Genomic DNA, 27,241 nt, shown 5'->3' with positions numbered 1-27,241 from the left:
TTTTCGCCGCTTCTTCTGCTGCCGCATCTCAGTGCTTGCCGCTTCTTCTGCCGGCGTCTCTCCGTGCTCTCCGCTTCTTCTGCCGCCGTCTCTCGGTGTTCGCCGCGTTTTCTGCTGCCGCCTCTCGGTGCTCGCCGCTCCTTCTGCTGCCGCCTCTCGGTGTTCGCCGCTTCTTCTGCCGCCGTCTCTTGGTACTCCCCGCTTCTTGTGCCGCTGTCTCTCCGTGCCCTCCGCTTCTTCTGCTGCCGCCTCTCGGTGCTCGCCGCTTCTTCTGCTGCCGCCTCTCGGTGCTCTCCACTTCTTCTGCCGCCGTCTCTCGGTACTTGCCGCTTCTTGTTATGCCGTCTCTCGGTGCTCGCCGCTTCTTCTGCTGCCGCCTCTCGGTTTCCGCTGCTTCTACTGCTTCCACCTCTCGGTACTCGCCGCTTCTTCTGCCGCCGTCTCTCCGTGCTCTCCGCTTCTTCTGCTTCCGTCTCTCGGTGCTCGCCGCTTCTTCTGCCGCCGTATCTCGGTACTCGAAGCTTCTTCTGCCGCCGTCTCTCGGTACTCGCCGCTTCTTCTGCCGCCGTCTCTCCGTGCTCTCCGCTTCTTCTGCTGCCGAATCACGGTGTTCGCCGCTTCTTCTGCTGCTGTCTCTCGGTGCTCGCCGCTTCTTCTGCCGCCGTCTCTCGGTGTTCGCCGCTTCTTCTGCTGCCGCCTCTCGGTGCTCGCCGCTTCTTCTGCCGCCGTCTCTCGGTGCTCGCTGCTTCCTCTGCCGCCGTCTCTCGGTACTCGCCGCTTCTTCTGCCGCCGTCTCTCCGTGCTCTCCGCTCCTTCTGCTGCCGCCTCTCGGTGTTCGCTGCTTCTTCTACTGCCGCCTCTCGGTGCTCGCCGCTTCTTCTGCCGCCGTCTCTCGGTGTTCGCCGCTTTTCCTGCTGCCGCCTCTCGGTGCTCGCCACTTCTTCTGCCGCCGTGTCTCCGTGCTCTCCGCTTCTTCTGCTGGCGCCTCTCGGTGCTTGCCGCTTCTTCTGCCGCCGTCTCTCCGTGCTCTCCGCTTCTTCTGCAGCCGTCTCTCGGTGCTCGCCGCTTCTTCTGCCGCCGTCTCTCCGTGCTCTCCGCTTCTTCTGCCGCCGTCCCTCGGTGCTCGCCGCTTCTTCTGCCGCCGTCTCTCCACGCTGTCCACTTCTTCTGCTGCCGCCTCTCGGTGCTCGCCACTTCTTCTGCTGCCGTCTCTCCGTGCTCTCCGCTTCTTCTGCCGCCGTCTCTCCGTGCTCTCCGCTTCTTCTGCCGCCGTCTCTTGGTGCTCGCTGCTTCTTCTGCCGACGTCTCTCGGTGCTCGCCGGTTCTTCTGCCGCCGCCTTTCGGTGTTCACCGCTTCTTCTGCCGCCGTCTCTAAGTGCTCTCCACTTCTTCTGCTGCCCCCTCTCGGTTGCCGCCGCTTCTTCTGCCACCGTCTCTCCGTGCTCTCAGCTTCTTCTGCCGCCGTCTCTCGGTGCTCTTGCTTCTTCTGCCGCCGTCTCTCGGTGTTCGCCGCTTTTCCTGCTGCCGCCTCTCGGTGCTCGCCACTTCTTCTGCTGCCGTGTCTCCGTGCTCTCCGCTTCTTCTGCTGCCGCCTCTCGGTGCTTGCCGCTTCTTCTGCCGCCGTCTCTCCGTGCTCTCCGCTTCTTCTGCAGCCGTCTCTCGGTGCTCGCCGCTTCTTCTGCCGCCGTCTCTCCGTGCTCTCCGCTTCTTCTACTGCCGCCTCTCGGTGTACGCCGCATCTTCTGCTACCGCCTCTCGGTGCTCACCGCTTCTTCTACTGCCGCCTCTCGGTGCTCGCCGCTTCTTCTGCCGCCGTCTCTCCGTGCTCTCCGCTTCTTCTGCTGCCGCCTCTCGGTGCTCGCCGCTTCTTCTGCCGCCGTCTCTCCGTGCTCTCCGCTTCTTCTGCCGCCGTCTCTCGGTGCTCGCCGCTTCTTCTGCCGCCGTCTCTCGGTGCTCGCCGCTTCTTCTGCCGCCGCCTTTCAGTGTTCGCCGCTACTTCTTCCGCCGTCTCTCAGTGCTCTCCACTTCTTCTGCTGCCCCCTCTCGGTGCTCGCCGCTTCTTCTGCCACCGTCTCTCCGTGCTCTCTGCTTCTTCTGCCGCCGTCTCTCGGTGCTCCCTGCTTCTTCTGCCGCCGTCTCTCGGTACTCGCCGCTTCTTGTGCCGCCGTCTCTCCGTGCTCTCCGCTTCTTCTACTGCCGCCTCTCGGTGTTCGCCGCTTCTTCTGCTACCGCCTCTCAGTGCTCGCCGCTTCTTCAGCCTCCGTCTCTCGGTGCTCACTGCTTCTTCTGCCGCCGCCTCTCGTTGCTCGCCGCTTCTTCTGCTGCCGCCTCTGGGTGCTCGCCACCTCTTCTGCTGCCGTCTCTCGGTGCTCGCCGCTTCTTCTGCCGCCGTCTCTTGGTGCTCGCCGCTTCTTCTGCTGCCGCCTTTCGGTGCTCGCCGCTACATCTGCCGCCTTCTCTCCGTGCTCTCCGCTTCTTCTGCCGCCGTCTCACGGTACTCGCCGCTTCTTGTGCCGCCGTCTCTCCGTGCTCTCCGCTTCTTCTACTGCCGCCTCTCGGTGTACGCCGCTTCCTCTGCTACCGCCTCTCGGTGCTCACCGCTTCTTCTACTGCCGCCTCTCGGTGCTCGCCGCTTCTTCTGCCGCCGTCTCTCGGTACTCGCCGCTTCTTCTGCCGCCGTCTCTCCGTGCTCTCCGCTTCTTCTGCTGCCGTCTCTCGGTGCTCGCCGCTTCTTCTGTCGCCGTCTCTCGGTAGTCGCCGCTTCTTCTGCTGCCGCCTCTCGGTGCTCGCCGCTTCTTCTGCCGCCATCTCTCCGTGCTCTCCGCTTCTTCTGCTGCCGCCTCTCGGTGTTCGCCGCTTCTTCTGCTGCCGCCTCTCACTGGTCGCCGCTTCTTCTGCCGCCGCCTCTCAGTGCTCGCCGCTTCTCCTGCCGCCGTCTCTCGGTGTTCGCCGCTTCTTCTGCTGCCGCCTCTCGGTACTCGCCGCTTCTTCTGCCGCCGTCTCTCGGTGCTCGCCGCTTCTTCTGCCGCCGTCTCTCCGTGCTCTCAGCTTCTTCTGCCGCCATCACTCGGTGATCGCCGCTTCTTCTGCTGCCGCCTCTCGTTGCTCGCCACTTCTTCTGCCGCCGTCTCTCCGTGCCCTCCGCTTCTTCTGCAGCCGCCTCTCGGTGCTCGCCGCTTCTTCTGCCGCCGTCTCTCCGTGCTCTTTGCTTCTTCTGCCGCCGTCTCTCGGTGCTCGCCGCTTCTTCTGCCGCAGTCTCTCCGTGCTCTCCGCTTCTTCTGCTGCCGGCTCTCGGTGCTCGTCGCTTCTTCTGCCGCCGTCTCTCGGTGTTCGCCGCTTCTTCTGCTGCCGCCTCTTGGTACTCGCCCCTTCTTCTGCCGCAGTCTCTCGCTGCTCTCCGCTTCTTCTGCCGCCGTCTCTCGGTACTCGCCGCTTCTTGTGCCGCCGTCTCTCTGTGCTCTCCGCTTCTTCTGCTGCCACCTCTCGGTGCTCGCCACTTCTTCTGCTGCCGCCTCTCGGTGCTCTCCACTTCTTCTGCTGCTGTCTCTCGGTACTCGCCGCTTCTTGTGCCGCCGTCTCTCGGTGCTCGCCGCTTCTTCTGCCGCCGTCTCTCGGTGCTCGCTGCTTCTTCTGCCGCCGTCTCTCGGTGCTCGACGCTTCTTCTGCCGCCGTCTCTCGGTACTCGCCGCTTCTTCTGCCGCCGTCTCTCCGTGCTCTCCGCTTCTTCTACTGCCATCTCTCGGTGTTCGCCGCTTCTTCTGCCGCCGTCTCTCGGTACTCGCCGCTTCTTCTGCCCCCGTCTCTCGGTATTCGCCGCTTCTTCTGCCGCCGTCTCTCCGTGCTCTCCGCTTCTTCTGCTGCTGCCTCTCGGTGTTCGCCGCTTCTTCTGCTGCCGCCTCTCGGGCTCGCCGCTTCTTCTGCCGCCGTCTCTCGGTACTCGCCGCTTCTTCTGCCGCCGTCTCTCGGTACTCGCCGCTTCTTCTGCCGCCGTCTCTCGGTGCTCGCTGCTTCTTCTGCCGCCGTCTCTCGGTGCTCGCCGCTTCTTCTGCCGCCGTCTCTCGGTACTCGCTGCTTCTTCTGCCGCCGTCTCTCCGTGCTCTCCGCTTCTTCTGCTGCCGTCTCTCGGTGTTCGCCGCTTCTTCTGCCGCCGTCTCTCGGTACTCGCTGCTTCTTCTGCCCCCCTCTCTCGGTACTCGCCGCTTCTTCTGCCGCCGTCTCTCTGTGCTCTCCGCTTCTTCTGCTGCCCTCCTCTCGGTGCCTGCCGCTTCTTCTGCCGCCGTCTCTCCGTGCTCTCCTCTTCTTCTGCCGCCGTCTCTCGGTGTTCGCCGCTTCTTCTGCTGCCGCCTCTCGGTGCTCGCCACTTCTTCTGCCGCCATCTCTCCGTGCTCTCCGCTTCTTCTGCTGCCGCCTCTCGGTGCTCGCAGCTTCTTCTGCCGCCGTCTCTCCGTGCTCTCCGCTTCTTCTGCCGCTGTCTCTCGGTGCTCGCCGCTTCTTCTGCCACCGTCTCTTTGTGCTCGCCGCTTCTTCTGCTACCGCCTCTCGGGCTCGCCGCTTCCTCTGCCGACGTCTCACGGTACTCGCCGTTTCTTCTGCCGCCGTCTCTCCGTGCTCTCCGCTTCTTCTGCTGCCGCCTCTCGGTGCTCTCCGCTTCTTCTGCTGCCGCCTCTCGGTGCTCGCCGCTTCTTCTGCCGCCATCTCTCCGTGCTCTCCGCTTCTTCTGCTGCCGCCTCTCGGTGCTCGCCGCAACTTCTGCCGCCGTCTCTCCGTGCTCTCCGCTTCTTCTGCCGCTGTCTCTCGGTGTTCGCCGCTTCTTCTGCTGCCGCCTCTCGGTGCTCGCCGCTTCTTCTGCCGCCGTCTCTCGGTGCTCACCGCTTATTCTCCTGCCGCCTCTCGGTGCTCGCCGCTTCTCCTGCAGCCGTCCCTCGGTGTTCGCCGCTTCTTTTGATGCCGCCTCTCGGTGCTCGCCGGTTCTTCAGCCGCCGTCTCTCGGTGCTCGCCGCTTCTTCTGCCGCCGTCTCTCGGTGCTCTCCGCTTCTTCTGCTGCCGCCTCTCGGTGCTCGCCGCTTCTTCTGCCGCCGTCTCTCCGTGCTCTCCGCTTCTTCTACCGCCGTCTCTCGGTGTTCGCCGCTTCTTCTGCTGCCGCCTCTCGGTACTCGCCACTTCCTCTGTCGCCATCACACCGTGCTCTCCGCTTCTTCTGCAGCCGCCTCTCGGTGCTCGCCGCTTCTTCTGCCGCCGTCTCTCGGTGCTCGCCGGTTCTTCTGCTGCCGCCTCTCGGTGCTCGCCGCTTCTTCTGCCGCCATCTCTCCGAACTCTCCGCTTCTTCTGCTGCCGCCTCTCCGTGCTCTCCGCTTCTTCTGCTGCCGCCCCTCGGTGCTCTCCGCTTCTTCTGCTGCCGCCTCTCGGTGCTCGCCGCTTCTTCTGCCGCCATCTCTCCGTGCTCTCCGCTTCTTCTGCTGCCGCCTCTCGGTACTCGCCGCTTCTTCTGCCGCCGTCTCTCCGTGCTCTCCGCTTCTTCTGCTGCCGCCTCTCGGTGTTCGCTGCTTCTTCTACTGCCGCCTCTCGGTGCTCGCCGCTTCTTCTGCCGCCGTCTCTCGGTGTTCGCCGCTTTTCCTGCTGCCGACTCTCGGTGCTCGCCACTTCTTCTGCCGCCGTCTCTCCGTGCTCTCCGCTTCTTCTGCTGCCGCCTCTCGGTGCTTGCCACTTCTTCTACTGCCGTCTCTCCGTGCTCTCCGCTTCTTCTGCTGCTGCCTCTCGGTGTTCGCCGCTTCTTCTGCTGCCGCCTCTCGGGCTCGCCGCTTCTTCTGCCGCCGTCTCTCGGTACTCGCCGCTTCTTCTGCCGCCGTCTCTCGGTACTCGCCGCTTCTTCTGCCGCCGTCTCTCGGTGCCCGCTGCTTCTTCTGCCGCCGTCTCTCGGTGCTCGCCGCTTCTTCTGCCGCCGTCTCTCGGTACTCGCTGCTTCTTCTGCCGCCGTCTCTCCGTGCTCTCCGCTTCTTCTGCTGCCGTCTCTCGGTGTTCGCCGCTTCTTCTGCCGCCGTCTCTCGGTACTCGCTGCTTCTTCTGCCCCCCTCTCTCGGTACTCGCCGCTTCTTCTGCCGCCGTCTCTCTGTGCTCTCCGCTTCTTCTGCTGCCCTCCTCTCGGTGCCTGCCGCTTCTTCTGCCGCCGTCTCTCCGTGCTCTCCTCTTCTTCTGCCGCCGTCTCTCGGTGTTCGCCGCTTCTTCTGCTGCCGCCTCTCGGTGCTCGCCACTTCTTCTGCCGCCATCTCTCCGTGCTCTCCGCTTCTTCTGCTGCCGCCTCTCGGTGCTCGCAGCTTCTTCTGCCGCCGTCTCTCCGTGCTCTCCGCTTCTTCTGCCGCTGTCTCTCGGTGCTCGCCGCTTCTTCTGCCACCGTCTCTTTGTGCTCGCCGCTTCTTCTGCTACCGCCTCTCGGGCTCGCCGCTTCCTCTGAAGACGTCTCACGGTACTCGCCGTTTCTTCTGCCGCCGTCTCTCCGTGCTCTCCGCTTCTTCTGCTGCCGCCTCTCGGTGCTCTCCGCTTCTTCTGCTGCCGCCTCTCGGTGCTCTCCGCTTCTTCTGCTGCCGCCTCTCGGTGCTCGCCGCTTCTTCTGCCGCCATCTCTCCGTGCTCTCCGCTTCTTCTGCTGCCGCCTCTCGGTGCTCGCCGCATCTTCTGCCGCCGTCTCTCCGTGCTCTCCGCTTCTTCTGCCGCTGTCTCTCGGTGTTCGCCGCTTCTTCTGCTGCCGCCTCTCGGTGCTCGCCGCTTCTTCTTCCGCCGTCTCCCGGTGCTCACCGCTTATTCTCCTGCCGCCTCTCGGTGCTCGCCGCTTCTCCTGCAGCCGTCCCTCGGTGTTCGCCGCTTCTTTTGATGCCGCCCCTCGGTGCTCGCCGGTTCTTCAGCCGCCGTCTCTCGGTGCTCGCCGCTTCTTCTGCCGCCGTCTCTCGGTGCTCTCCGCTTCTTCTGCTGCCGCCTCTCGGTGCTCGCCGCTTCTTCTGCCGCCGTCTCTCCGTGCTCTCCGCTTCTTCTACCGCCGTCTCTCGGTGTTCGCCGCTTCTTCTGCTGCCGCCTCTCGGTACTCGCCACTTCCTCTGTCGCCATCACACCGTGCTCTCCGCTTCTTCTGCTGCCGCCTCTCGGTGCTCGCCGCTTCTTCTGCCGCCGTCTCTCGGTGCTCGCCGGTTCTTCTGCTGCCGCCTCTCGGTGCTCGCCGCTTCTTCTGCCGCCATCTCTCCGAACTCTCCGCTTCTTCTGCTGCCGCCTCTCGGTTTTCGCCGCTTCTTCTGCTGCCGCCTCTCGGGCTCGCCGCTTCTTCTGCCGCCATCTCTCGGTACTCGCCGCTTCTTCTGCCGCCGTCTCTCCGTGCTCTCCGCTTCTTCTGCTGCCGCCTCTCGGTGTTCGCTGCTTCTTCTACTGCCGCCTCTCGGTGCTCGCCGCTTCTTCTGCCGCCGTCTCTCGGTGTTCGCCGCTTTTCCTGCTGCCGACTCTCGGTGCTCGCCACTTCTTCTGCCGCCGTCTCTCCGTGCTCTCCGCTTCTTCTGCTGCCGCCTCTCGGTGCTTGCCACTTCTTCTACTGCCGTCTCTCCGTGCTCTCCGCTTCTTCTGCCGCCATCTCTCGGTGCTCGCCGCTTCTTCCGCCGCCGTCTCTCCGTGCTCTCTGCTTCTTCTGCCGCCGTCTCTCGGTGCTCGCCGCTTCTTATGCCGCCGTCTCTCCAAGCTGTCCACTTCTTCTGCTGCCGCCTCTCGGTGCTCGCCACTTCTTCTGCCGCCGTCTCTCCGTGCTCTCCGCTTCATCTGCTGCCGCCTCTCGGTGCTCGCCGCTTCTTCTGCCGCCGTCTCTCCGTGCTCTCCGCTTCTTCTGCCGCCGTCTCTCGGTGCTCGCCGCTTCTTCTGCCGCCGTCTCTCAGTGCTCTCCGCTTCTTCTGCCGCCGTCTCTCGGTGCTCGCCGCTTCTTCTGCCGCCGTCTCTCAGTGCTCTCCACTTCTTCTGCTGCCCCCTCTTAGTGCTCGACGCTTCTTCTGCCGCCGCCTCTCGGTGCTCGCCGCTTCTCCTGCCGCCGTCTCTCGGTGTTCGCCGCTTCTTCTGCTGCCGCCTCTCGGTACTCGCCGCTTCTTCTGCTGCCGCCTCTCGGTGCTCGCCACTTCTTCTGCCGCCGTCTCTCCGTGCCCTCCGCTTCTTCTGCTGCCGCCTCTCGGTGCTCGCCGCTTCTTCTGCCGCCGTCTCTCCGTGCTCTCCGCTTCTTCTGCCGCCGTCGCTCAGTGCTCGCCGCTTCTTCTGCCGCAGTCTCTTCGTGCTCTCCGCTTCTTCTGCTGCCGTCTCTCGGTGCTCGTCGCTTCTTCTGCCGCCGTCTCTCGGTGTTCGCCGCTTCTTCTGCTGCCGCCTCTTGGTGCTCGCCCCTTCTTCTGCCGCAGTCTCTCGCTGCTCTCCGCTTCTTCTGCCGCCGTCTCTCGGTACTCGCCGCTTCTTGTGCCGCCGTCTCTCCGTGCTCTCCGCTTCTTCTGCTGCCGCCTCTCGGTGCTCGCCGCTTCTTCTGCTGCCGCCTCTCGGTGCTCTCCACTTCTTCTGCTGCAGTCTCTCGGTACTCGCCGCTTCTTGTGCCGCCGTCTCTCGGTGCTCGCCGCTTCTTCTGCCGCCGTCTCTCGGTGCTAGCTGCTTCTTCTGCCACCGTCTCTCGGTGCTCGCCGCTTCTTCTGCCGCCGTCTCTCGGAACTCGCCGCTTCTTCTGCCGCCGTCTCTCTGTGCTCTCCGCTTCTTCTGCTGCCGTCTCTCGGTGTTCGCCGCTTCTTCTGCCGCCGTCTCTCGGTACTCGCCGCTTCTTCTGCCCCCGTCTCTCGGTACTCGCCGCTTCTTCTGCCGCCGTCTCTCCGTGCTCTCCGCTTCTTCTGCTGCCGCCTCTCGGTGTTCGCCGCTTCTTCTGCTGCCGCCTCTCGGGCTCGCCGCTTCTTCTGCCGCCGTCTCTCGGTACTCGCCGCTTCTTCTGCCGCCGTCTCTCGGTACTCGCCGCTTCTTCTGCCGCCGTCTCTCGGTACTCGCCGCTTCTTCTGCCGCCGTCTCTCGGTGCTCACTGCTTCTTCTGCCGCCGTCTCTCGGTGCTCGCCGCTTCTTCTGCCGCCGTCTCTCGGTACTCGCCGCTTCTTCTGTCGCTGTCTCTCCGTGCTCTCCGCTTCTTCTGCTGCCGCCTCTCGGTGCTCGCAGCTTCTTCTGCCGCCGTCTCACCGTGCTCTCCGCTTCTTCTGCCGCCGTCTCTCGGTGCTCGCCGCTTCTTCTGACACCGTCTCTTTGTGCTCGCCGCTTCTTCTGCTGCCGCCTCTCGGCCTCCCCGCTTCCTCTGCCGACGTCTCTCGGTACTCGCCGTTTCTTCTGCCGCCGTCTCTCCGTGCTCTCCACTTCTTCTGTTGCCGCCTCTCGGTGCTCTCCACTTCTTTTGCTGCCGCCTCTCGGTGCTCGCCGCTTCTTCTGCCGCCATCTCTCCGTGCTCTCCGCTTCTTCTGCTGCAGCCTCTCGGTGCTAGCCGCATCTTCTGCCGCCGTCTCTCCGTGCTCTCCGCTTCTTCTGCCGCTGTCTCTCGGTGTTCGCCGCTTCTTCTGCTGCCGCCTCTCGGTGTTCGCCGCTTCTTCTGCTGCCGCCTCTCGGTGTTCGCCGCTTCTTCTGCTGCCGCCTCTCGGTGTTCGCCGCTTCTTCTGCTGCCGCCTCTCGGGCTCGCCACTTCTTCTGCCGCCGTCTCTCTGTACTCTCCGCTTCTTGTTATGCCGTCTCTCGGTGCTCGCCGCTTCTTCTGCCGCCGTCTCTCGGTGCACGCTGCTTGTTCTGCCGCCATCTCTCGGTACTCGCCGCTTCTTCTGCCGCCGTCTCTCCGTGCTCTCCGCTTCTTCTGCTGCCGAATCACGGTGTTCGCCGCTTCTTCTGCTGCTGCCTCTCGGTGCTCGCCGCTTCTTCTGCCGCCGTCTCTCGGTGTTCGCCGCTTCTTCTGCTGCCGCCTCTCGGTGCTCGCCGCTTCTTCTGCCGCCGTCTCTCGGTGCTCGCTGCTTCCTCTGCCGCCGTCGCTCGGTACTCGCCGCTTCTTCTGCCGCCGTCTCTCCGTGCTCTCCGCTTCTTCTGCTGCCGCCTCTCGGTGTTCGCTGCTTCTTCTACCGCCGCCTCTCGGTGCTAGCCGCTTCTTCTGCCGCCGTCTCTCGGTGTTCGCCGCTTTTCCTGCTGCCGCCTCTCGGTGCTCGCCACTTCTTCTGACACCGTCTCTTTGTGCTCGCCGCTTCTTCTGCTGCCGCCTCTCGGGCTCGCCGCTTCCTCTGCCGACGTCTCTCGGTACTCGCCGTTTCTTCTGCCGCCGTCTCTCCGTGCTCTCCACTTCTTCTGCTGCCGCCACTCGGTGCTCTCCGCTTCTTTTGCTGCCGCCTCTCGGTGCTCGCCGCTTCTTCTGCCGCCATCTCTCCGTGCTCTCCGCTTCTTCTGCTGCAGCCTCTCGGTGCTCGCCGCATCTTCTGCCGCCGTCTCTCCGTGCTCTCCGCTTCTTCTGCGGCTCTCTCTCGGTGTTCGCCGCTTCTTCTGCTGCCGCCTCTCGGTGTTCGCCGCTTCTTCTGCTGCCGCCTCTCGGTGTTCGCCGCTTCTTCTGCTGCCGCCTCTCGGTGTTCGCCGCTTCTTCTGCTGCCGCCTCTCGGGCTCGCCACTTCTTCTGCCGCCGTCTCTCTGTACTCTCCGCTTCTTCTGCTGCCGCCTCTCGGTGCTGGCCACTTCTTCTGCTGCCGTCTCCCCGTGCTCTCCGCTTCTTCTGCCGCCATCTCTCGGTGCTCGCCGCTTCTTCTGCCGCCGTCTCTCCGTGCTCTCCACTTCTTCAGCTGCCCCCTCTCGGTGCTCGCCGCTTCTTCTGCCGCCGTCTCTCGGTGCTCGCCGCATCTTCTGCCGCCGTCTCTCCGTGCTCTCCGCTTCTTCTGCGGCTCTCTCTCGGTGTTCGCCGCTTCTTCTGCTGCCGCCTCTCGGTGTTCGCCGCTTCTTCTGCTGCCGCCTCTCGGTGTTCGCCGCTTCTTCTGCTGCCGCCTCTCGGTGTTCGCCGCTTCTTCTGCTGCCGCCTCTCGGGCTCGCCACTTCTTCTGCCGCCGTCTCTCTGTACTCTCCGCTTTTTGTTATGCCGTCTCTCGGTGCTCGCCGCTTCTTCTGCCGCCGTCTCTCGGTGCACGCTGCTTGTTCTGCCGCCATCTCTCGGTACTCGCCGCTTCTTCTGCCGCCGTCTCTCCGTGCTCTCCGCTTCTTCTGCTGCCGAATCACGGTGTTCGCCGCTTCTTCTGCTGCTGCCTCTCGGTGCTCGCCGCTTCTTCTGCCGCCGTCTCTCGGTGTTCGCCGCTTCTTCTGCTGCCGCCTCTCGGTGCTCGCCGCTTCTTCTGCCGCCGTCTCTCGGTGCTCGCTGCTTCCTCTGCCGCCGTCGCTCGGTACTCGCCGCTTCTTCTGCCGCCGTCTCTCCGTGCTCTCCGCTTCTTCTGCTGCCGCCTCTCGGTGTTCGCTGCTTCTTCTACCACCGCCTCTCGGTGCTAGCCGCTTCTTCTGCCGCCGTCTCTCGGTGTTCGCCGCTTTTCCTGCTGCCGCCTCTCGGTGCTCGCCACTTCTTCTGCCGCCGTCTCTCCGTGCTCTCCGCTTCTTCTGCTGCCGCCTCTCGGTGCTGGCCACTTCTTCTGCTGCCGTCTCTCCGTGCTCTCCGCTTCTTCTGCCGCCATCTCTCGGTGCTCGCCGCTTCTTCTGCCGCCGTCTCTCCGTGCTCTCCACTTCTTCAGCTGCCCCCTCTCGGTGCTCGCCGCTTCTTCTGCCGCCGTCTCTCGGTGCTCGCCACTTCTTCTGCCGCCGTCTCTCCGTGCTCTCCGCTTCTTCTGCTGCCGCCTCTCGGTGCTGGCCACTTCTTCTGCTGCCATCTCTCCGTGCTCTCCGCTTCTTCTGCCGCCATCTCTCGGTGCTCGCCGCTTCTTCTGCCACCGTCTCTCCGTGCTCTCCACTTCTTCTGCCGCCGTCTCTCGGTGCTCTCTGCTTCTTCTGCCGCCGTCTCTCGGTACTCGCCGCTTCTTGTGCCGCCGTCTCTCCGTGCTCTCCGCTTCTTCTACTGCCGCCTCTCGGTGTTCGCCGCTTCTTCTGCTACCGCCTCTCAGTGCTCGCCGCTTCTTCTGCCTCCGTCTCTCGGTGCTCGCTGCTTCTTCTGCCGCCGCCTCTCGGTGCTCGCCGCTTCTTCTGCTGCCGCCTCTCGGTGCTCGCCACCTCTTCTGCTGAGTCTCTCGGTGCTCGCCGCTTCTTCTGCTGCCGTCTCTCGGTGCTCGACGCTTCTTCTGCCGCCGTCTCTAGGTGCTCGCCGCTTCTTCTGCTGCCGCCTTTCGGTGCTCGCCGCTACATCTGCCGCCTTCTCTCGGTGCTCTCCGCTTCTTCTGCTGCCGTCTCACGGTACTCGCCACTTCTTGTGCCGCCGTTTCTCCGTGCTCTCCGCTTCTTCTACTGCCGCCTCTCGGTGTACGCCGCTTCTTCTGCTACCGCCTCTCGGTGCTCACCGCTTCTTCTACTGCCGCCTCTCGGTGCTCGCCGCTTCTTCTGCCGCCGTCTCTTGGTACTCGCCGCTTCTTCTGCCGTCGTCTCTCCGTGCTCTCCGCTTCTTCTGCTGCCGTCTCTCGGTGCTCGCCGCTTCTTCTGTCGCCGTCTCTCGGTAGTCGCCGCTTCTTCTGCTGCCGCCTCTCGGTGCTCGCCGCTTCTTCTGCCGCCGTCTCTCCGTGCTCTCCGCTTCTTCTGCTGCCGAATCACGGTGTTCGCCGCTTCTTCTGCTGCTGCCTCTCGGTGCTCGCCGCTTCTTCTGCCGCCGTCTCTCGGTGCTCGCCGCTTCTCCTGCCGCCGTCTCTCGGTGTTCGCCGCTTCTTCTGCTGCCGCCTCTCGGTACTCGCCGCTTCTTCTGCTGCCACCTCTCGGTGCTCGCCACTTCTTCTGCCACCGTCTCTCCGTGCCCTCCGCTTCTTCTGCAGCCGCCTCTCGGTGCTCGCCGCTTCTTCTGCCGCCGTCTCTCAGTGCTCGCCGCTTCTTCTGCCGCAGTCTCTCCGTGCTCTCCGCTTCTTCTGCTGCCGTCTCTCGGTGCTCTCCGCTTCTTCTGCCGCCGTCTCTCGGTACTCGCCGCTTCTTCTGCCGCCGTCTCTCGGTACTCGCCGCTTCTTCTGCCGCCGTCTCTCCGTGCTCTCCGCTTCTTCTGCTCCTCCTCTCGGTGCTCGCAGCTTCCTCTGCCGCCGTCGCTCGGTACTCGCCGCTTCTTCTGCCGCCGTCTCTCCGTGCTCTCCGCTTCTTCTGCTGCCGCCTCTCGGTGTTCGCTGCTTCTTCTACCGCCGCCTCTCGGTGCTAGCCGCTTCTTCTGCCGCCGTCTCTCGGTGTTCGCCGCTTTTCCTGCTGCCGCCTCTCGGTGCTCGCCACTTCTTCTGCCGCCGTCTCTCCGTGCTCTCCGCTTCTTCTGCTGCCGCCTCTCGGTGCTGGCCACTTCTTCTGCTGCCGTCTCCCCGTGCTCTCCGCTTCTTCTGCCGCCATCTCTCGGTGCTCGCCGCTTCTTCTGCCGCCGTCTCTCCGTGCTCTCCACTTCTTCAGCTGCCCCCTCTCGGTGCTCGCCGCTTCTTCTGCCGCCGTCTCTCGGTGCTCGCCGCATCTTCTGCCGCCGTCTCTCCGTGCTCTCCGCTTCTTCTGCGGCTCTCTCTCGGTGTTCGCCGCTTCTTCTGCTGCCGCCTCTCGGTGTTCGCCGCTTCTTCTGCTGCCGCCTCTCGGTGTTCGCCGCTTCTTCTGCTGCCGCCTCTCGGTGTTCGCCGCTTCTTCTGCTGCCGCCTCTCGGGCTCGCCACTTCTTCTGCCGCCGTCTCTCTGTACTCTCCGCTTTTTGTTATGCCGTCTCTCGGTGCTCGCCGCTTCTTCTGCCGCCGTCTCTCGGTGCACGCTGCTTGTTCTGCCGCCATCTCTCGGTACTCGCCGCTTCTTCTGCCGCCGTCTCTCCGTGCTCTCCGCTTCTTCTGCTGCCGAATCACGGTGTTCGCCGCTTCTTCTGCTGCTGCCTCTCGGTGCTCGCCGCTTCTTCTGCCGCCGTCTCTCGGTGTTCGCCGCTTCTTCTGCTGCCGCCTCTCGGTGCTCGCCGCTTCTTCTACCGCCGCCTCTCGGTGCTCGCCGCTTCTTCTACCGCCGTCTCTCGGTGCTCGCCGCTTCCTCTGCCGCCGTCGCTCGGTACTCGCCGCTTCTTCTGCCGCCGTCTCTCCGTGCTCTCCGCTTCTTCTGCTGCCGCCTCTCGGTGTTCGCTGCTTCTTCTACCGCCGCCTCTCGGTGCTAGCCGCTTCTTCTGCCGCCGTCTCTCGGTGTTCGCCGCTTTTCCTGCTGCCGCCTCTCGGTGCTCGCCACTTCTTCTGCCGCCGTCTCTCCGTGCTCTCCGCTTCTTCTGCTGCCGCCTCTCGGTGCTGGCCACTTCTTCTGCTGCCGTCTCTCCGTGCTCTCCGCTTCTTCTGCCGCCATCTCTCGGTGCTCGCCGCTTCTTCTGCCGCCGTCTCTCCGTGCTCTCCACTTCTTCAGCTGCCCCCTCTCGGTGCTCGCCGCTTCTTCTGCCGCCGTCTCTCGGTGCTCGCCACTTCTTCTGCCGCCGTCTCTCCGTGCTCTCCGCTTCTTCTGCTGCCGCCTCTCGGTGCTGGCCACTTCTTCTGCTGCCGTCTCTCCGTGCTCTCCGCTTCTTCTGCCGCCATCTCTCGGTGCTCGCCGCTTCTTCTGCCACCGTCTCTCCGTGCTCTCCACTTCTTCTGCCGCCGTCTCTCGGTGCTCTCTGCTTCTTCTGCCGCCGTCTCTCGGTACTCGCCGCTTCTTGTGCCGCCGTCTCTCCGTGCTCTCCGCTTCTTCTACTGCCGCCTCTCGGTGTTCGCCGCTTCTTCTGCTACCGCCTCTCAGTGCTCGCCGCTTCTTCTGCCTCCGTCTCTCGGTGCTCGCTGCTTCTTCTGCCGCCGCCTCTCGGTGCTCGCCGCTTCTTCTGCTGCCGCCTCTCGGTGCTCGCCACCTCTTCTGCTGAGTCTCTCGGTGCTCGCCGCTTCTTCTGCTGCCGTCTCTCGGTGCTCGACGCTTCTTCTGCCGCCGTCTCTAGGTGCTCGCCGCTTCTTCTGCTGCCGCCTTTCGGTGCTCGCCGCTACATCTGCCGCCTTCTCTCGGTGCTCTCCGCTTCTTCTGCTGCCGTCTCACGGTACTCGCCACTTCTTGTGCCGCCGTTTCTCCGTGCTCTCCGCTTCTTCTACTGCCGCCTCTCGGTGTACGCCGCTTCTTCTGCTACCGCCTCTCGGTGCTCACCGCTTCTTCTACTGCCGCCTCTCGGTGCTCGCCGCTTCTTCTGCCGCCGTCTCTTGGTACTCGCCGCTTCTTCTGCCGTCGTCTCTCCGTGCTCTCCGCTTCTTCTGCTGCCGTCTCTCGGTGCTCGCCGCTTCTTCTGTCGCCATCTCTCGGTAGTCGCCGCTTCTTCTGCTGCCGCCTCTCGGTGCTCGCCGCTTCTTCTGCCGCCGTCTCTCCGTGCTCTCCGCTTCTTCTGCTGCCGAATCACGGTGTTCGCCGCTTCTTCTGCTGCTGCCTCTCGGTGCTCGCCGCTTCTTCTGCCGCCGTCTCTCGGTGCTCGCCGCTTCTCCTGCCGCCGTCTCTCGGTGTTCGCCGCTTCTTCTGCTGCCGCCTCTCGGTACTCGCCGCTTCTTCTGCTGCCGCCTCTCGGTGCTCGCCACTTCTTCTGCCACCGTCTCTCCGTGCCCTCCGCTTCTTCTGCAGCCGCCTCTCGGTGCTCGCCGCTTCTTCTGCCGCCGTCTCTCAGTGCTCGCCGCTTCTTCTGCCGCAGTCTCTCCGTGCTCTCCGCTTCTTCTGCTGCCGTCTCTCGGTGCTCTCCGCTTCTTCTGCCGCCGTCTCTCGGTACTCGCCGCTTCTTCTGCCGCCGTCTCTCGGTACTCGCCGCTTCTTCTGCCGCCGTCTCTCCGTGCTCTCCGCTTCTTCTGCTCCTCCTCTCGGTGCTCGCAGCTTCTTCTGCCGCCGTCTCTCCGTGCTCGCCGCTTCTTCTGCCACCGTCTCTTTGTGCTCGCCGCTTCTTCTGCCGCCGTCTCTCGGTGCTCGCCGCTTCTTCTGCCGCCGTCTCTCGGTACTCGCCGCTTCTTCTGCCGCCGTCTCTCTGTGCTCTCCGCTTCTTCTGCTGCCATCTCTCGGTGTTCGCCGCTTCTTCTGCCGCCGTCTCTCGGTACTCGCCGCTTCTTCTGCCCCCGTCTCTCGGTACTCGCCGCTTCTTCTGCCGCCGTCTCTCGGTACTCGCCGCTTCTTCTGCCGCCGTCTCTCGGTGCTCACTGCTTCTTCTGCCGCCGTCTCTCGGTGCTCGCCGCTTCTTCTGCCGCCGTCTCTCGGTACTCGCCGCTTCTTCTGCCGCCGTCTCTCCGTGCTCTCCGCTTCTTCTGCTCCGCCTCTCGGTGCTCGCAGCTTCTTCTGCCGCCGTCTCTCCGTGCTCGCCGCTTCTTCTGCCACCGTCTCTTTGTGCTCGCCGCTTCTTCTGCTGCCGCCTCTCGGGCTCGCCGCTTCCTCTGCCGACGTCTCTCGGTACTCGCCGTTTCTTCTGCCGCCGTCTCTCCGTGCTCTCCGATTCTTCTGCTGCCGCCTCTCGGTGCTCTCCGCTTCTTCTGCTGCCGCCTCTCGGTGCTCGCCGCTTCTTCTGCCGCCGTCTCTCCGTGCTCTCCGCTTCTTCTGCTGCCGCCTCTCGGTGCTCGCCGCATCTTCTGCCGCCGTCTCTCCGTGCTCTCCGCTTCTTCTTCCGCTGTCTCTCGGTGTTCGCCGCTTCTTCTGCTGCCGCCTCTCGGTGCTCGCCGTTTCTTCTGCCGCCGTCTCTCGGTGCTCACCGCTTCTTCTGCTGCCGCCTCTCGGTGTTCGCCGCTTCTTCTGCCGCCGTCTCTTGGTGCTCGCCGCTTCTCCTGCAGCCGTCTCTCGGTGTTCGCCGCTTCTTTTGCTGCCGCCTCTCGGTGCTCGCCGGTTCTTCTGCCGCCGTCTCTCGGTGCTGCCGCTTCTTCTGCCGCCGTCTCTCCGTGCTCTCCGCTTCTTCTGCTGCCGCCTCTCGGTGCTCGCCGCTTCTTCTGCCGCCGTCTCTCCGTGCTCTCCGCTTCTTCTGCCTCCGTCTCTCGGTGCTCGCCGCTTCTTCTGCCGCCGTCTCTCGGTACCCGCCGCTTCTTCTGCCGCCGTCTCTCCGTGCTCTCCGCTTCTTCTGCTGCCGCCTCTCGGTTTTCGCTGCTTCTACTGCTGCCGCCTCTCGGTACTCGCCGCTTCTTCTGCGGCCGTCTCTCCGTGCTCTCCGCTTCTTCAGCTTCCGTCTCTCGGTGCTCGCCGCTTCTTCTGCCGCCGTCTCTCGGTACTCGCCGCTTCTTCTGCCGCCGTCTCTCGGTACTCGCCGCTTCTTCTGCCGCCGTCTCTCGGTGCTCCCCGCTTCTTCTGCCGCCGTTTCTCGGTGTTCGCCGCTTTTTCTGCCGCCGTCTCTCGGTGCTCACCGCTTCTGCCTCCGCCGCTGCCGCCGTCTCTCGGTGTTCGCTGCCCCCTGCAATCATGGACGCCCTAACTACCACCATCATCTACACCTCTCCTTCACCTGCCCCCACTGTAACGTCATGGAGTGCTTCCTCTGGGAGTAACCCGTCTCATCCACCTCCCCTACTCACCGTCTCCACCCCATCTATCTCCTCTCCATCACTGTATCCCCATCTGTATGTCATTCCCGCTCCTACCCCTGCTACTGCACCTCCTGCTGCTCCTGCTCCTGCTCCTGCTCCTGCTCCTGCTCCTGCTCCTGCCCCCCCCCCCATCCAGCTCCTGTTGCCCACCGAGACGACTCTCCCCCTCTCCCCCTACAATTACCACTGCTTCCCCTGCCCGAATCACCGCCCGACACGCCACAGTCGCTGCCACAGAGCGCCCTGCCCTCTTAAACGGTGCTACTGCCTCACAGGAGGGCCCTGCCTAACACCACCTGTAAGTAGGCTTTTTAGGTTTTTTTATTGCTAACGCCACGTAGCGCTCTGTATAAAAATCACTGGCTGTGCTGTGTGCAGTTTGTGGCTGGTTTGCATTGTTGTCTGCCATTGCAGTGTTGGGCTGCGGCAGCTGCATGCTGACAGCGCGTAGCGTTGCGCAGTTGGAGGTGAGCCGCCAGCAGTGGTGGATGTGGGGAGAGAGATGGCGGAGTTTTGAAATTTGTAAGAATGAATGTCATGAACTGATTATATATATATATATATAATGTTATGACTATTAAGGTAAATACATTGTTTGTTGTCTATTAAAATCTTTCATTCGCTAACTATGCCTATCAGTAGTTAGTGCCTTCCGTAGTTTGAATCTTTTACTTAGCTGGCAGTAGTGGCGTTCGCTGTATTGCAGTAGTTCGAGTAACCAAGATTTTAAGTGACGTAAGTGATTTGTGAAAGGTATAGGTTAATGTTCGTCAGGGCTATTCTTTTGTAGGGATTTTTGACGGTCAGATTGCATTGCACTAAAAATATTGTGAGTCAGTTTAAGCACAGTCTTGTATAATTGTTGTAAGGGAACGTTTCACACCTCCCCATACATCCTGTCCCTCATCCCTCCTCCCAGGCAACACCCACCAAAAAATCTTCCAAACGACCCAGTGGCGACCTCTCCTCTACTCCCTCATCCTAAAAGCCACTGCCCACCACATCTCCCACTGACCCCGATATGGATGCCACCCCACCTCCCTCCTCTCCAGCCCCCTCCCTGTATACCTTTTTCCTAGCCAACCCTGATCCGAAATTCATGGATCCCCGCAGCCTCAACCTTGAAATCCGGAAGTACACCCCCAGTGCACCCATCACCCAACATATCCCACGCAGAGACTCTGTTGTCATCAAGTCTCCCTCTCCATCCTTCCATACTGATCACCTCCAGCGCCTTTGGGCCCGATGCATCCCTCACCCTATTCCTTACATCCTCCTCTCCTCGTCAGCCCCAACCGCCTCGTCGTCCGCCAACCCTCACCACCGTCATCACAAAACTAAGATGGTCACGCAGGCTGAGGTGTTGGCGGAACTGAATGCTCACCCCGCGCTGGAAGTCCACTCTGCCCGCCATATTTACAACTCCTCTGGCCCTACTTTCCTCATGCGTATCTTTACAGAGTCCGCCTCCTCTGTTGACCACCTCCTCACGCAGGGAGCCCTGATTTTCAACCGCCACCACCCTGTTGACCCGTCCCATTCCCCTTCTCAATCCTACCACTACCAGCACCAGCACCAACAAACTTTACATATTCACATACACATATATACAAAGACAAAGCAGAAGTCAACATATAAGCAGATTTACCAAAGTCTTTATCAGCAAGTTCGTCCACATGGTAGGTGCAAAATGCAATAATGTCTCTGTCAACGAAACTTTCGAGTCTGGGAACATTTGGTACTCCAGAACCTCAACGAACAATTGCTACAGTAAACCATCCGTTACCATGACCAAATGAATCATTAATATCTAAACTAAAATCAAGTCTGCAGCCACAGAAAACAGAAGGTCTGTCCAGCAAGGCTTGAGCAGCGACAGACTTGTCTCTAAATGTTGTAGCAAACTCAATGTTCTCGATGGTTTTGTACACTGTCTGTTTAGAACGGCGACGGTATCTTCTGTATGGCATCTCATCCAAAGCTGCAAGAACCCACCCACCTGCTTCTATTGTAAAGCCTGCCACTTCCGTAAACAGTGTCCTAACATCTCCTCCCACCCGTCCTGCAACACCTGCAATAAACCTCACCCCACCTATTCCTCCAAATGCAAAGCCGAGCCCCCTACCACCAACCCTGAACTCACTGTCCCTGTTTGCCCCTTTGACCCACCCATCCACCCTAACAATTCTCTCTGCCCTCCCCCTACAGCAGAAGACATCATCCGGTTCCTCACCATTGTCCTGCAGAATATCCACCCATTCCAGCGCCCCCCCCCCCCCACACACACACACACACTCCAACAGATTTCCCATGCCACCTGCTCTGTTTTCCACTTAAACAGCTATGCCACATACTCCCACAACCAGGCCCACTTTACCTTCACCCACCTATACACCCTTCTTTAAGCCACTTCTCCCCTTCCCACACCCTTCCCACCTCCAACCTCCTCTACCTCAACATTCGCTCCCACCCTGCAAACAAATACCTCTTCATGCATACCCTCTCCCAGCACCAGATTGACTCCTTCATCCTTAATGAAACCTTCCTCCAACCCCACCATGTTGTCCGCACCTCCCCTTATCTCCTTCACCGCACTGACAATCACCATCCCCTAGCCTGAAGTGGGGTCGCTATAGGCCACCTCCGGCATCTCCCTGTCCAGCCACAACCCCTCCTCAATGACCCAACCGAACACCTTCTCCTCAGCCTATTTTTTCCCTTCCTCATCTTCACCTGTGCCACTATCTACACTCCTGGAAATGCAAAAAAGAACACATTGACACCGGTGTGTCAGACCCACCATACTTGCTCCGGACACTGCGAGATGGTTGTACAAGCAATGATCACACGCACGGCACAGCGGACACACCAGGAACCTCAGTGTTGGCCGTCAAATGGCGCTAGCTGCGCAGCATTTGTGCATCGCCGCCGTCAGTGTCAGCGAGTTTGCCGTGGCATACGGAGCTCCATCGCAGTCTTTAACACTGGTAGAATGCCGCGACAGCGTGGACGTGAACCGTATGTACAGTTGACGGACTTTGAGCGAGGGCGTATAGTGGGCATGCGAGACGCCGGGTGGACGTACCGCCGAATTGCTCAACATGTGGGGCGTGAGGTCTACACAGTACATCGATGTTGTCGCCAGTGGTCGGCAGAAGGTGCACGTGCCCGTCGACCTGGGACCGGACCGCAGCGACGCACGGATGCACGCCAAGACCGTAGTATCCTACGCAGTGCCGTAGGGGACCGCACCGCCACTTCCCAGCAAATTAGGGACATTGTTGCTCCTGGGTTATCGGAGAGGACCATTCGCAACCGTCTCCATGAAGCTGGGCTATGGTCCCGCACACCGTTAGGCCGTCTTCCACTCACGCCCCAACATCGTGCAGCCTGCCTCCAGTCTTGTCGCGACAGGCGTGAATGGAGGGACGAATGGAGACGTGTCGTCTTCAGCGATGAGAGTCGCTTCTGCCTTGGTGCCAATGATGGTCGTATGCGAGTTTGGCGCCGTGCAGGTGTGCGCCACAATCAAGACTGCATACGACCGATTCACACAGGGCCAACACCCGGTGTGGGGAGCGATCTCCTACACTGGCCGTACCCCTCTGGTGATCGTCGAGGGGACACTGAATAGTGCATGGTACATCCAAACCGTCATCAAACCCATCGTTCTACCATTCATAGACCGGCAAGGGAACTTGCTCTTCCAACAGGACAATGCACGTTCGCATGTATCCCGTGCCACCCAACGTGCTCTAGAAGGTGTAAGTCAACTACCCTGGCCAGCAAGATCTCCGGATCTGTCCCCCATTGAGCATGTTTGGTACTGGATGAAGCGTTGTCTCACGTGGTCTGCATGTCCAGCACGAACGCTGGACCAACTGAGGCGCCAGGTGGAAATGGCATGGCAAGCCGTTCCACAGGACTACATCCAGCATCTCTACGATCGTCTCCATGGGAGAATAGCAGCCTGCATTGCTGCGAAAGGTGGATATACACAGTACTAATGCCGACATTGTGCATGCTCTGTTGCCTGTGTCTATGTGCCTCTGGTTCTGTCAGTGTGATCATGTGATGTATCTGACCCCAGGAATGTGTCAATAGAGTTTCCCCTTCCTGGGACAATGAATTCACGGTGTTCTTATTTCAATTTCCAGGAGTGTATATCCGCCTCGCAGCTCCTCTCCCCTTTGACTTCATTTCCCATGTTGACCGCACCTTCTCCACCTATGTGATCGCCGCTGGCCTCAACATCCACAACCATGACCCTGCCACCCTTCGGCAGTGGCATCAGTTCCTTGCCACCCTCCATGGTGACCTTGTTCCTCTCCCACAGAACACCCGTCCTGAAAGTAACTCCACTCCCTATGTTATCCTCACTTCCCCCCCACACACACGATCTTGTTGGTAGTGACCATCTTCCTGTTCTTCTCACCATCTCCTCTACCCATTCTGCCACTGCAGCCACCTACCCAGCTGCCCCTCCAAAGTCTGTCCATGAATACCACTGTGCCAATTGGGATGCCTACTGGGAATCCATTGCCTTACAGGTCGAAAGCCACCCACTCTCCTTTCACCACCCTGATGACATGCTTCATGCCTCTTCCTTCCTTCAGAAGACCATCAATGACGCTGTGGAGGCTCGTGTCCCTAACAAATTCATCCACCCTCAACTACCTTATGCTTCCTCCACAGGCCGTCCTTCTTCTGCGTGAGTCCTGCAGGCTCTACTGCTCCTTCCTCTGCACTCGTGACCGGTATACTCACACCCGCGACATATCCAAAACCTTCTTACAGCAAAGAAACGCCAGGACTGGTGCAAGACATGCACACCCCTCAACTCCACCCTCCCTGTCAACTCATCGAAGTACTGGTCAGCCTTCGACCGCCTTACTGCCAGCCATTCCACCCCCATTACACCATCCTCCATGGCGATCGACCCTTTCCTGACAACATCAGTAAGGCTAAGCATTTGCTTCCCACCTATCCGAGGTCTTCTCCATTCCTGACGATCCCCATTTTGATTACTCCCTCTTCCCCACCGCCCTTGACCACACTGACACCTCTGTACCCCTGCTCGCCACTAGCTTCCAGTACATGGATCGGTTACCCCCCTCAGACATCAGCACTCCCATCACCGCACAAGACATCACACTTGTCCTCTGCTCCAAATGCAACACCGCCCCTGGTCATGATGGCGTCACCTACTGTCACCTCAAGGAATCCGCTCCATCCTTCCTGTCTGTCCTTGCTACCCTGTACAATATCCTCCTCTCCACTGGATTTTACCCCGACCTGTGGAAGACTTCCTGTGTCCTTCTGTTCCCTAAACCTAACAAACCCCCCTCTGATACCTCTTCCTATCGTCCAATCTGCCTCACCTCCATGTTCAGTAAGGTCTTTGAGGCCATCCTCTCTCGCCGTATTCACGGCCACCTTAACCAGCACCGCCGCCTTCCTCTTACCCAATGTGGCTTCCGGCCTTCCTTCTCTGCCGACGACCAGCTCCTTAACCTTACCAGCCTTCTTTCTCTCCAACTTAACTAGCGTCACTCCGCTATCTTTGTTTCCCTTGATCTCCAGAACGCCTATGACTGTGTCTGGCATCCTGGGCTCCTCTTCAAACTTCAAACCTATGCTCTCCCCATCAGCTATGTTTGTCTCGTTTCTTCCTTCCTCTCCCATCGTCCCTCCTATGTGACTATCCACAATTCCAACTCCTGTACTTTCTACCCCTCAGCTGGCTTGCCCCAAGGTTCTGTCCTTTCCCCTCTCCTCTATCTCTTGTACACTGCTGATATGCCCGAACCTCCCCCTCCTGTTCGCCTTCTCCAGTTCGCTAAAGACACCGCCTTCCTAGCCCTTTACCTACCCTTCAACGGTCCCAATATACCCTCCAAACCCATCTTGACCAATTCACTGCTTGGTGCAACCAGTGGTTCCTCCGTGTTAATCCCTCCAAGACCCAGGCAATCATGATAGGCCGCACCACCCACTCCTTCCGCCTCCATGATTCCTACCTCACCATTTATGGTTGTCCTATGCATCTACTTCCTACCCTCAAATACCTTGGCCTCACACTCGACCTCCACCTCACCTAGACTCCCCATCTCCTTACCATCCAAAACAAAGCTCACAACCCCCTCCACCTCCTGAAACTCCTGTCCGGCCAGCCGTGGGGTCTGCATCCTCCCACCATCCTTCACACCTACAAATCCTTGATCCGCCTCATCATCTGTTTTGCGAGCGTCGCTTGGATTTCCGCCCTTCCCCAGTTCTATAAAGCCTTCCAAATCCTCAAACGCCATGCACTCCACCTCGCCTTCCACATGCGCCTTCCATCCCCCACGCGCATCCTCTACGACCTCATCCCCTTCCCCCGCCTCCTCCTATAACTTGAACACATCTGCACACTATATATTGTCCACCACCTTGATACCCCTCACCCCCTGGTTTCTCCCATCCTCTCCACCCCAACCAGTTGCCGCACATTTACCGTTGTGTCCCACCCTCTCTCCATCTCCACACCCTCCATCTTCTTTCCCAACACAACTTCCACCATCTACCCCTCCCAGATGGTGAGTTTCGCACTGACATTTCCCCTTCCTACCAACTCTAACCCCATCTTCCTGCCTCCTCCTCAGGGCTCCCTCTCCTCCCCCCTCCTCCTGAGCGGCTTCCCCCTCCTACTCCCCCTCCATCTCCTATGCCTCCTTTCAGTGTCTCTGCGCTCCCTCCTGCCCTGTCTTCCCTCTTCCTCTCCCGCCCCACGTGTCTCCTGCCTTTTCGAAAACCCACTGATGCCCCTCCTCTCTTCATCTTGCCGCTTCCCCAGCTGTCCCATGCTCTCCCCTCCTGTTCCATCCTCTCTGACCTTTTCCCTTGGCAGGTCCCACCTGGCAGTTTTATTCTTTGTCGTGTGTGCTCCAAGTGGGTTTAAGTGGGTTGTTCCGGAGTGTTTTTACTACTGTGGCCGACTTTTAACCTGTGCCTGCGCATTCAGTGTCTTCTCTGTGTTTTAAGAATCGCCAACTGTGTTTCTTTTTTAACTTTCTGGGGACTTATTTCGACTGTCCCCCACGAATGTCTCCATGTCAGTGTATATTTTACCTCCATTTTCTCCGCTTACTCTGTTTTATGTTCCCCTTTTTTATCTCCTTATGTATGTATCATTTTATTCTTGTCTTAGTTTTAGTGTCACTCGGCTGAAGAGCGGCGGATTGTGCTGCTGACAGCCCTCCCCTGTCCATATGGGGCAGGGGAATGAAATCACAATAAATACAAAAAAGACCAGGGCAGTTCGGACCGGGCAATGAAGTCAGTTGGAACGCGCCAGCAGTGGAGTTTGGATCTAGATGTCGGACAGTTGGGACGAGGCAGAAGTTAGGTCGGGTTGGAACGGCAGTGACGTTCGGATAGCCATGACCCACACGACCGTTGCTGGCACACATGGCTGGGGATGGTCTTGGTTGATTGCGGTTGGTTTTCTTACCAGACGACGTGTATTTGCTCGCCGATCGCCTATGGGTTGTAAATGTGTGTCTCAACTCGTGGTTCGTCCTGTTGATTGCACAGTTACTGCTTTTAGCATTGGTCACGTTTGTTAAATTGTGTGTAGCCTGTGATGTTGACTGCCCAGTTATTTTAGTGCTGTCTCCGTGCTGCCGTGTAGCCGTCGGTCGGTTGGCGTGGAGCAGCGAGGAAATCTCAGCGGGGTGTGGTTTGGCCATGCCCGCTGGCAGTCTCTACACAGTATCGGAGTGTGTGGGGCTGTTCCCATTGCTACGAGGTCCATGACTCAACAATCCTTAAGGTTGAGTTTGGATTAAATTTGCCAACAAGTCAAGTCTGTTCACATTGTGCCCTCTGGTTCTCGTTGTTGGCTGATGGCACACTCAAGCGAGCAACAATGTGTGTTCGAGTTGGCAAAGATTTAGGTACCGTTAGGAGTCTAACTGTATTTGGTAATTTGCAATTGAAGTGCACCAGCGGAATATTCTGCCTTGCGGCCGTTAACTTTCCTGTTACCTGTCCTGGCTGTTGACGTAAATTCAGCAGCATCCTTTGCTAACCGTGTTGTCGCTGTCCAGCATGGTGTGTAGTTTGACTGCTTAATGTATGCTTGGTTGTGGGCGTCCATGCCTTGTACGTTTTGCATTGAATTCCCGGTTGTGTGCTGGTCGAGTGGAGCACAAGTTACGTTGTCTGAGGGACCGTTGATTGTCTGTTGTTTGGGTTGTCGTCGGATCGAGAATGGTTGGGCCGACTGCCTGTCTCACCTAAGGGAACGTTAGTATTTCAAGTGCTGGGCGACCCTCCAAAACTTCCGAGCCTCGTTAGCTGCACTGCCTTTTCTTATTTTCTGTTGTGTGTATTTGTATGGCTCATAGCCGCCGGTTTTTATTAAAGCTGAATTGTTTTTAGTGGTGTTTTAAGTCATGGGCCTTCAGCCACTTTAAAATTAAAGTTCCTTGCTTTTCAATTGTTAGATTGTTTGGGCCTTCGGCCTGATTAAAATATTGTTTAAAGATAAAGTTTTTGGCCTTTTGCCTACTAAATATTGTAGTTGGGTTTTAAGTCATGGGCCTTCAGCTGTTTTAAAATTAAAATTCCTTGCGTGTCAAGTGTTGGATTGTTTGTTGGATTGTTTGTCCATTCAGCCTGATTAATATACTGTTTAAAGATAAAGTCTTGGGCCTCCTGAATATTAATAATATTTTAGTTGTGTTTTAAGCCATGGGAGGCAACGGCGTTACCGCAGTGGATACACCGGTTCCCGTGAGATCACCGTAGTTAAGCGCTGTCGGGCGTGGTTGGCACTTGGATGGGTGACCATCCAGGCCACCATGCGCTGTTGCCATTTTTCGGGGTGCACTCAGCCTAGTGATACCAATTGAGGGGCTATTAGACCAAATAGTAACACCTTAGGACAAGAATACCATCATAACGACCGGGAGAACAGTGTGCTAACCCCACACCCCTCCTATTCGCAACCTCCACTAAGGATGACACGGCAGTGGGATGGTCCCGGTAGGCCACTCGTGGCCTGATGACGGAGTGCTTTAAGCCATGCGCCTTCAGCTATTTTAAAATTAAAGTTCCTTGATTGACAAGTGTTAGATTGTTTGGGTCTTCAGCCTAATTTAAGATAAGGCTTTGTTGTTTAAATTTATTTTCGCTTGAGTTTTAAGTCATGGAACCTTCAGCCGTTTTTAAGTTAAGGATTTTTGTCTTTCGAGCATCAGACTGTTTGGGGCCTCCAGCCTAATTGAAGATAAGGCCTTCTGCTTTGTGCTTTTTTTTTATTTAGTTTTACTTTGAGTCTTAAACCTTTGGCCTTGAGCCGTCTTTAAATAAAGGTTGTTGCTTTTCAAGCGTTAAATTTTTGGAACTTCAGTCAAATTATGGAACTTACTTAATGTGATCCCTTCTGCCTTCTAAATATTCTTTTTGGCGTCTGAATTTTGAGTTAATGGCTTTTAGATTTTTTTTTAAATTAAAGTGGTTGTGCCCTTAAGGCATGAGATAGTTGTGGCGTATTCAGCCGATAACTAAGTTCAAGAATTTG

At 59.9% G+C, this 27,241-nt stretch overlaps 4 protein-coding genes and 1 pseudogene across 4 annotated transcripts; 1 reads left to right on the top strand and 4 right to left on the bottom strand.

Moving 5' to 3' along the window:
- Nucleotides 1–28: 28 nt before the first annotated feature.
- On the bottom strand, nucleotides 29–2,808 carry LOC126292099 (trichohyalin-like). Its single transcript, XM_049985956.1, has 5 exons — nucleotides 2,599–2,808; nucleotides 2,070–2,440; nucleotides 1,767–1,966; nucleotides 858–1,722; nucleotides 29–812 (listed from the first exon to the last, which is right to left on the bottom strand). Exons 1-5 carry the CDS (start codon nucleotides 2,806–2,808, stop codon nucleotides 29–31), a joined length of 2,430 nt encoding a protein of 809 aa, XP_049841913.1.
- Nucleotides 2,809–2,875: 67 nt separating this feature from the next.
- LOC126292021 (trichohyalin-like) lies at nucleotides 2,876–7,317 on the bottom strand. Its single transcript, XM_049985847.1, has 3 exons — nucleotides 7,025–7,317; nucleotides 5,106–6,761; nucleotides 2,876–4,970 (listed from the first exon to the last, which is right to left on the bottom strand). Exons 1-3 carry the CDS (start codon nucleotides 7,315–7,317, stop codon nucleotides 2,876–2,878), a joined length of 4,044 nt encoding a protein of 1,347 aa, XP_049841804.1.
- Nucleotides 7,318–7,403: 86 nt separating this feature from the next.
- Nucleotides 7,404–13,932, bottom strand: LOC126291952 (trichohyalin-like). The gene is made up of 4 exons (XM_049985735.1): nucleotides 12,521–13,932; nucleotides 10,288–12,081; nucleotides 9,059–10,213; nucleotides 7,404–8,970 (listed from the first exon to the last, which is right to left on the bottom strand). The coding sequence occupies exons 1-4, from the start codon at nucleotides 13,930–13,932 to the stop codon at nucleotides 7,404–7,406; spliced, it is 5,928 nt and encodes a 1,975-aa protein (XP_049841692.1).
- A 182-nt stretch (nucleotides 13,933–14,114) lies between these two features.
- LOC126291875 (trichohyalin-like) lies at nucleotides 14,115–17,550 on the bottom strand. Its single transcript, XM_049985634.1, has 3 exons — nucleotides 16,855–17,550; nucleotides 15,238–16,772; nucleotides 14,115–14,862 (listed from the first exon to the last, which is right to left on the bottom strand). Exons 1-3 carry the CDS (start codon nucleotides 17,548–17,550, stop codon nucleotides 14,115–14,117), a joined length of 2,979 nt encoding a protein of 992 aa, XP_049841591.1.
- Nucleotides 17,551–26,415: 8,865 nt separating this feature from the next.
- LOC126287770 (5S ribosomal RNA) lies at nucleotides 26,416–26,533 on the top strand (annotated as a pseudogene).
- The last annotated feature ends 708 nt before the right edge of the window (nucleotides 26,534–27,241 follow it).

This window comes from Schistocerca gregaria, chromosome 1 (assembly GCF_023897955.1).
Source record: "Schistocerca gregaria isolate iqSchGreg1 chromosome 1, iqSchGreg1.2, whole genome shotgun sequence".
In the NCBI taxonomy this organism is placed as follows: Eukaryota; Metazoa; Arthropoda; class Insecta; order Orthoptera; family Acrididae; genus Schistocerca; species Schistocerca gregaria.
Note: the sequence above shows the minus strand (reverse complement) of the source record. Positions and strands in the feature narration are given on the sequence as shown.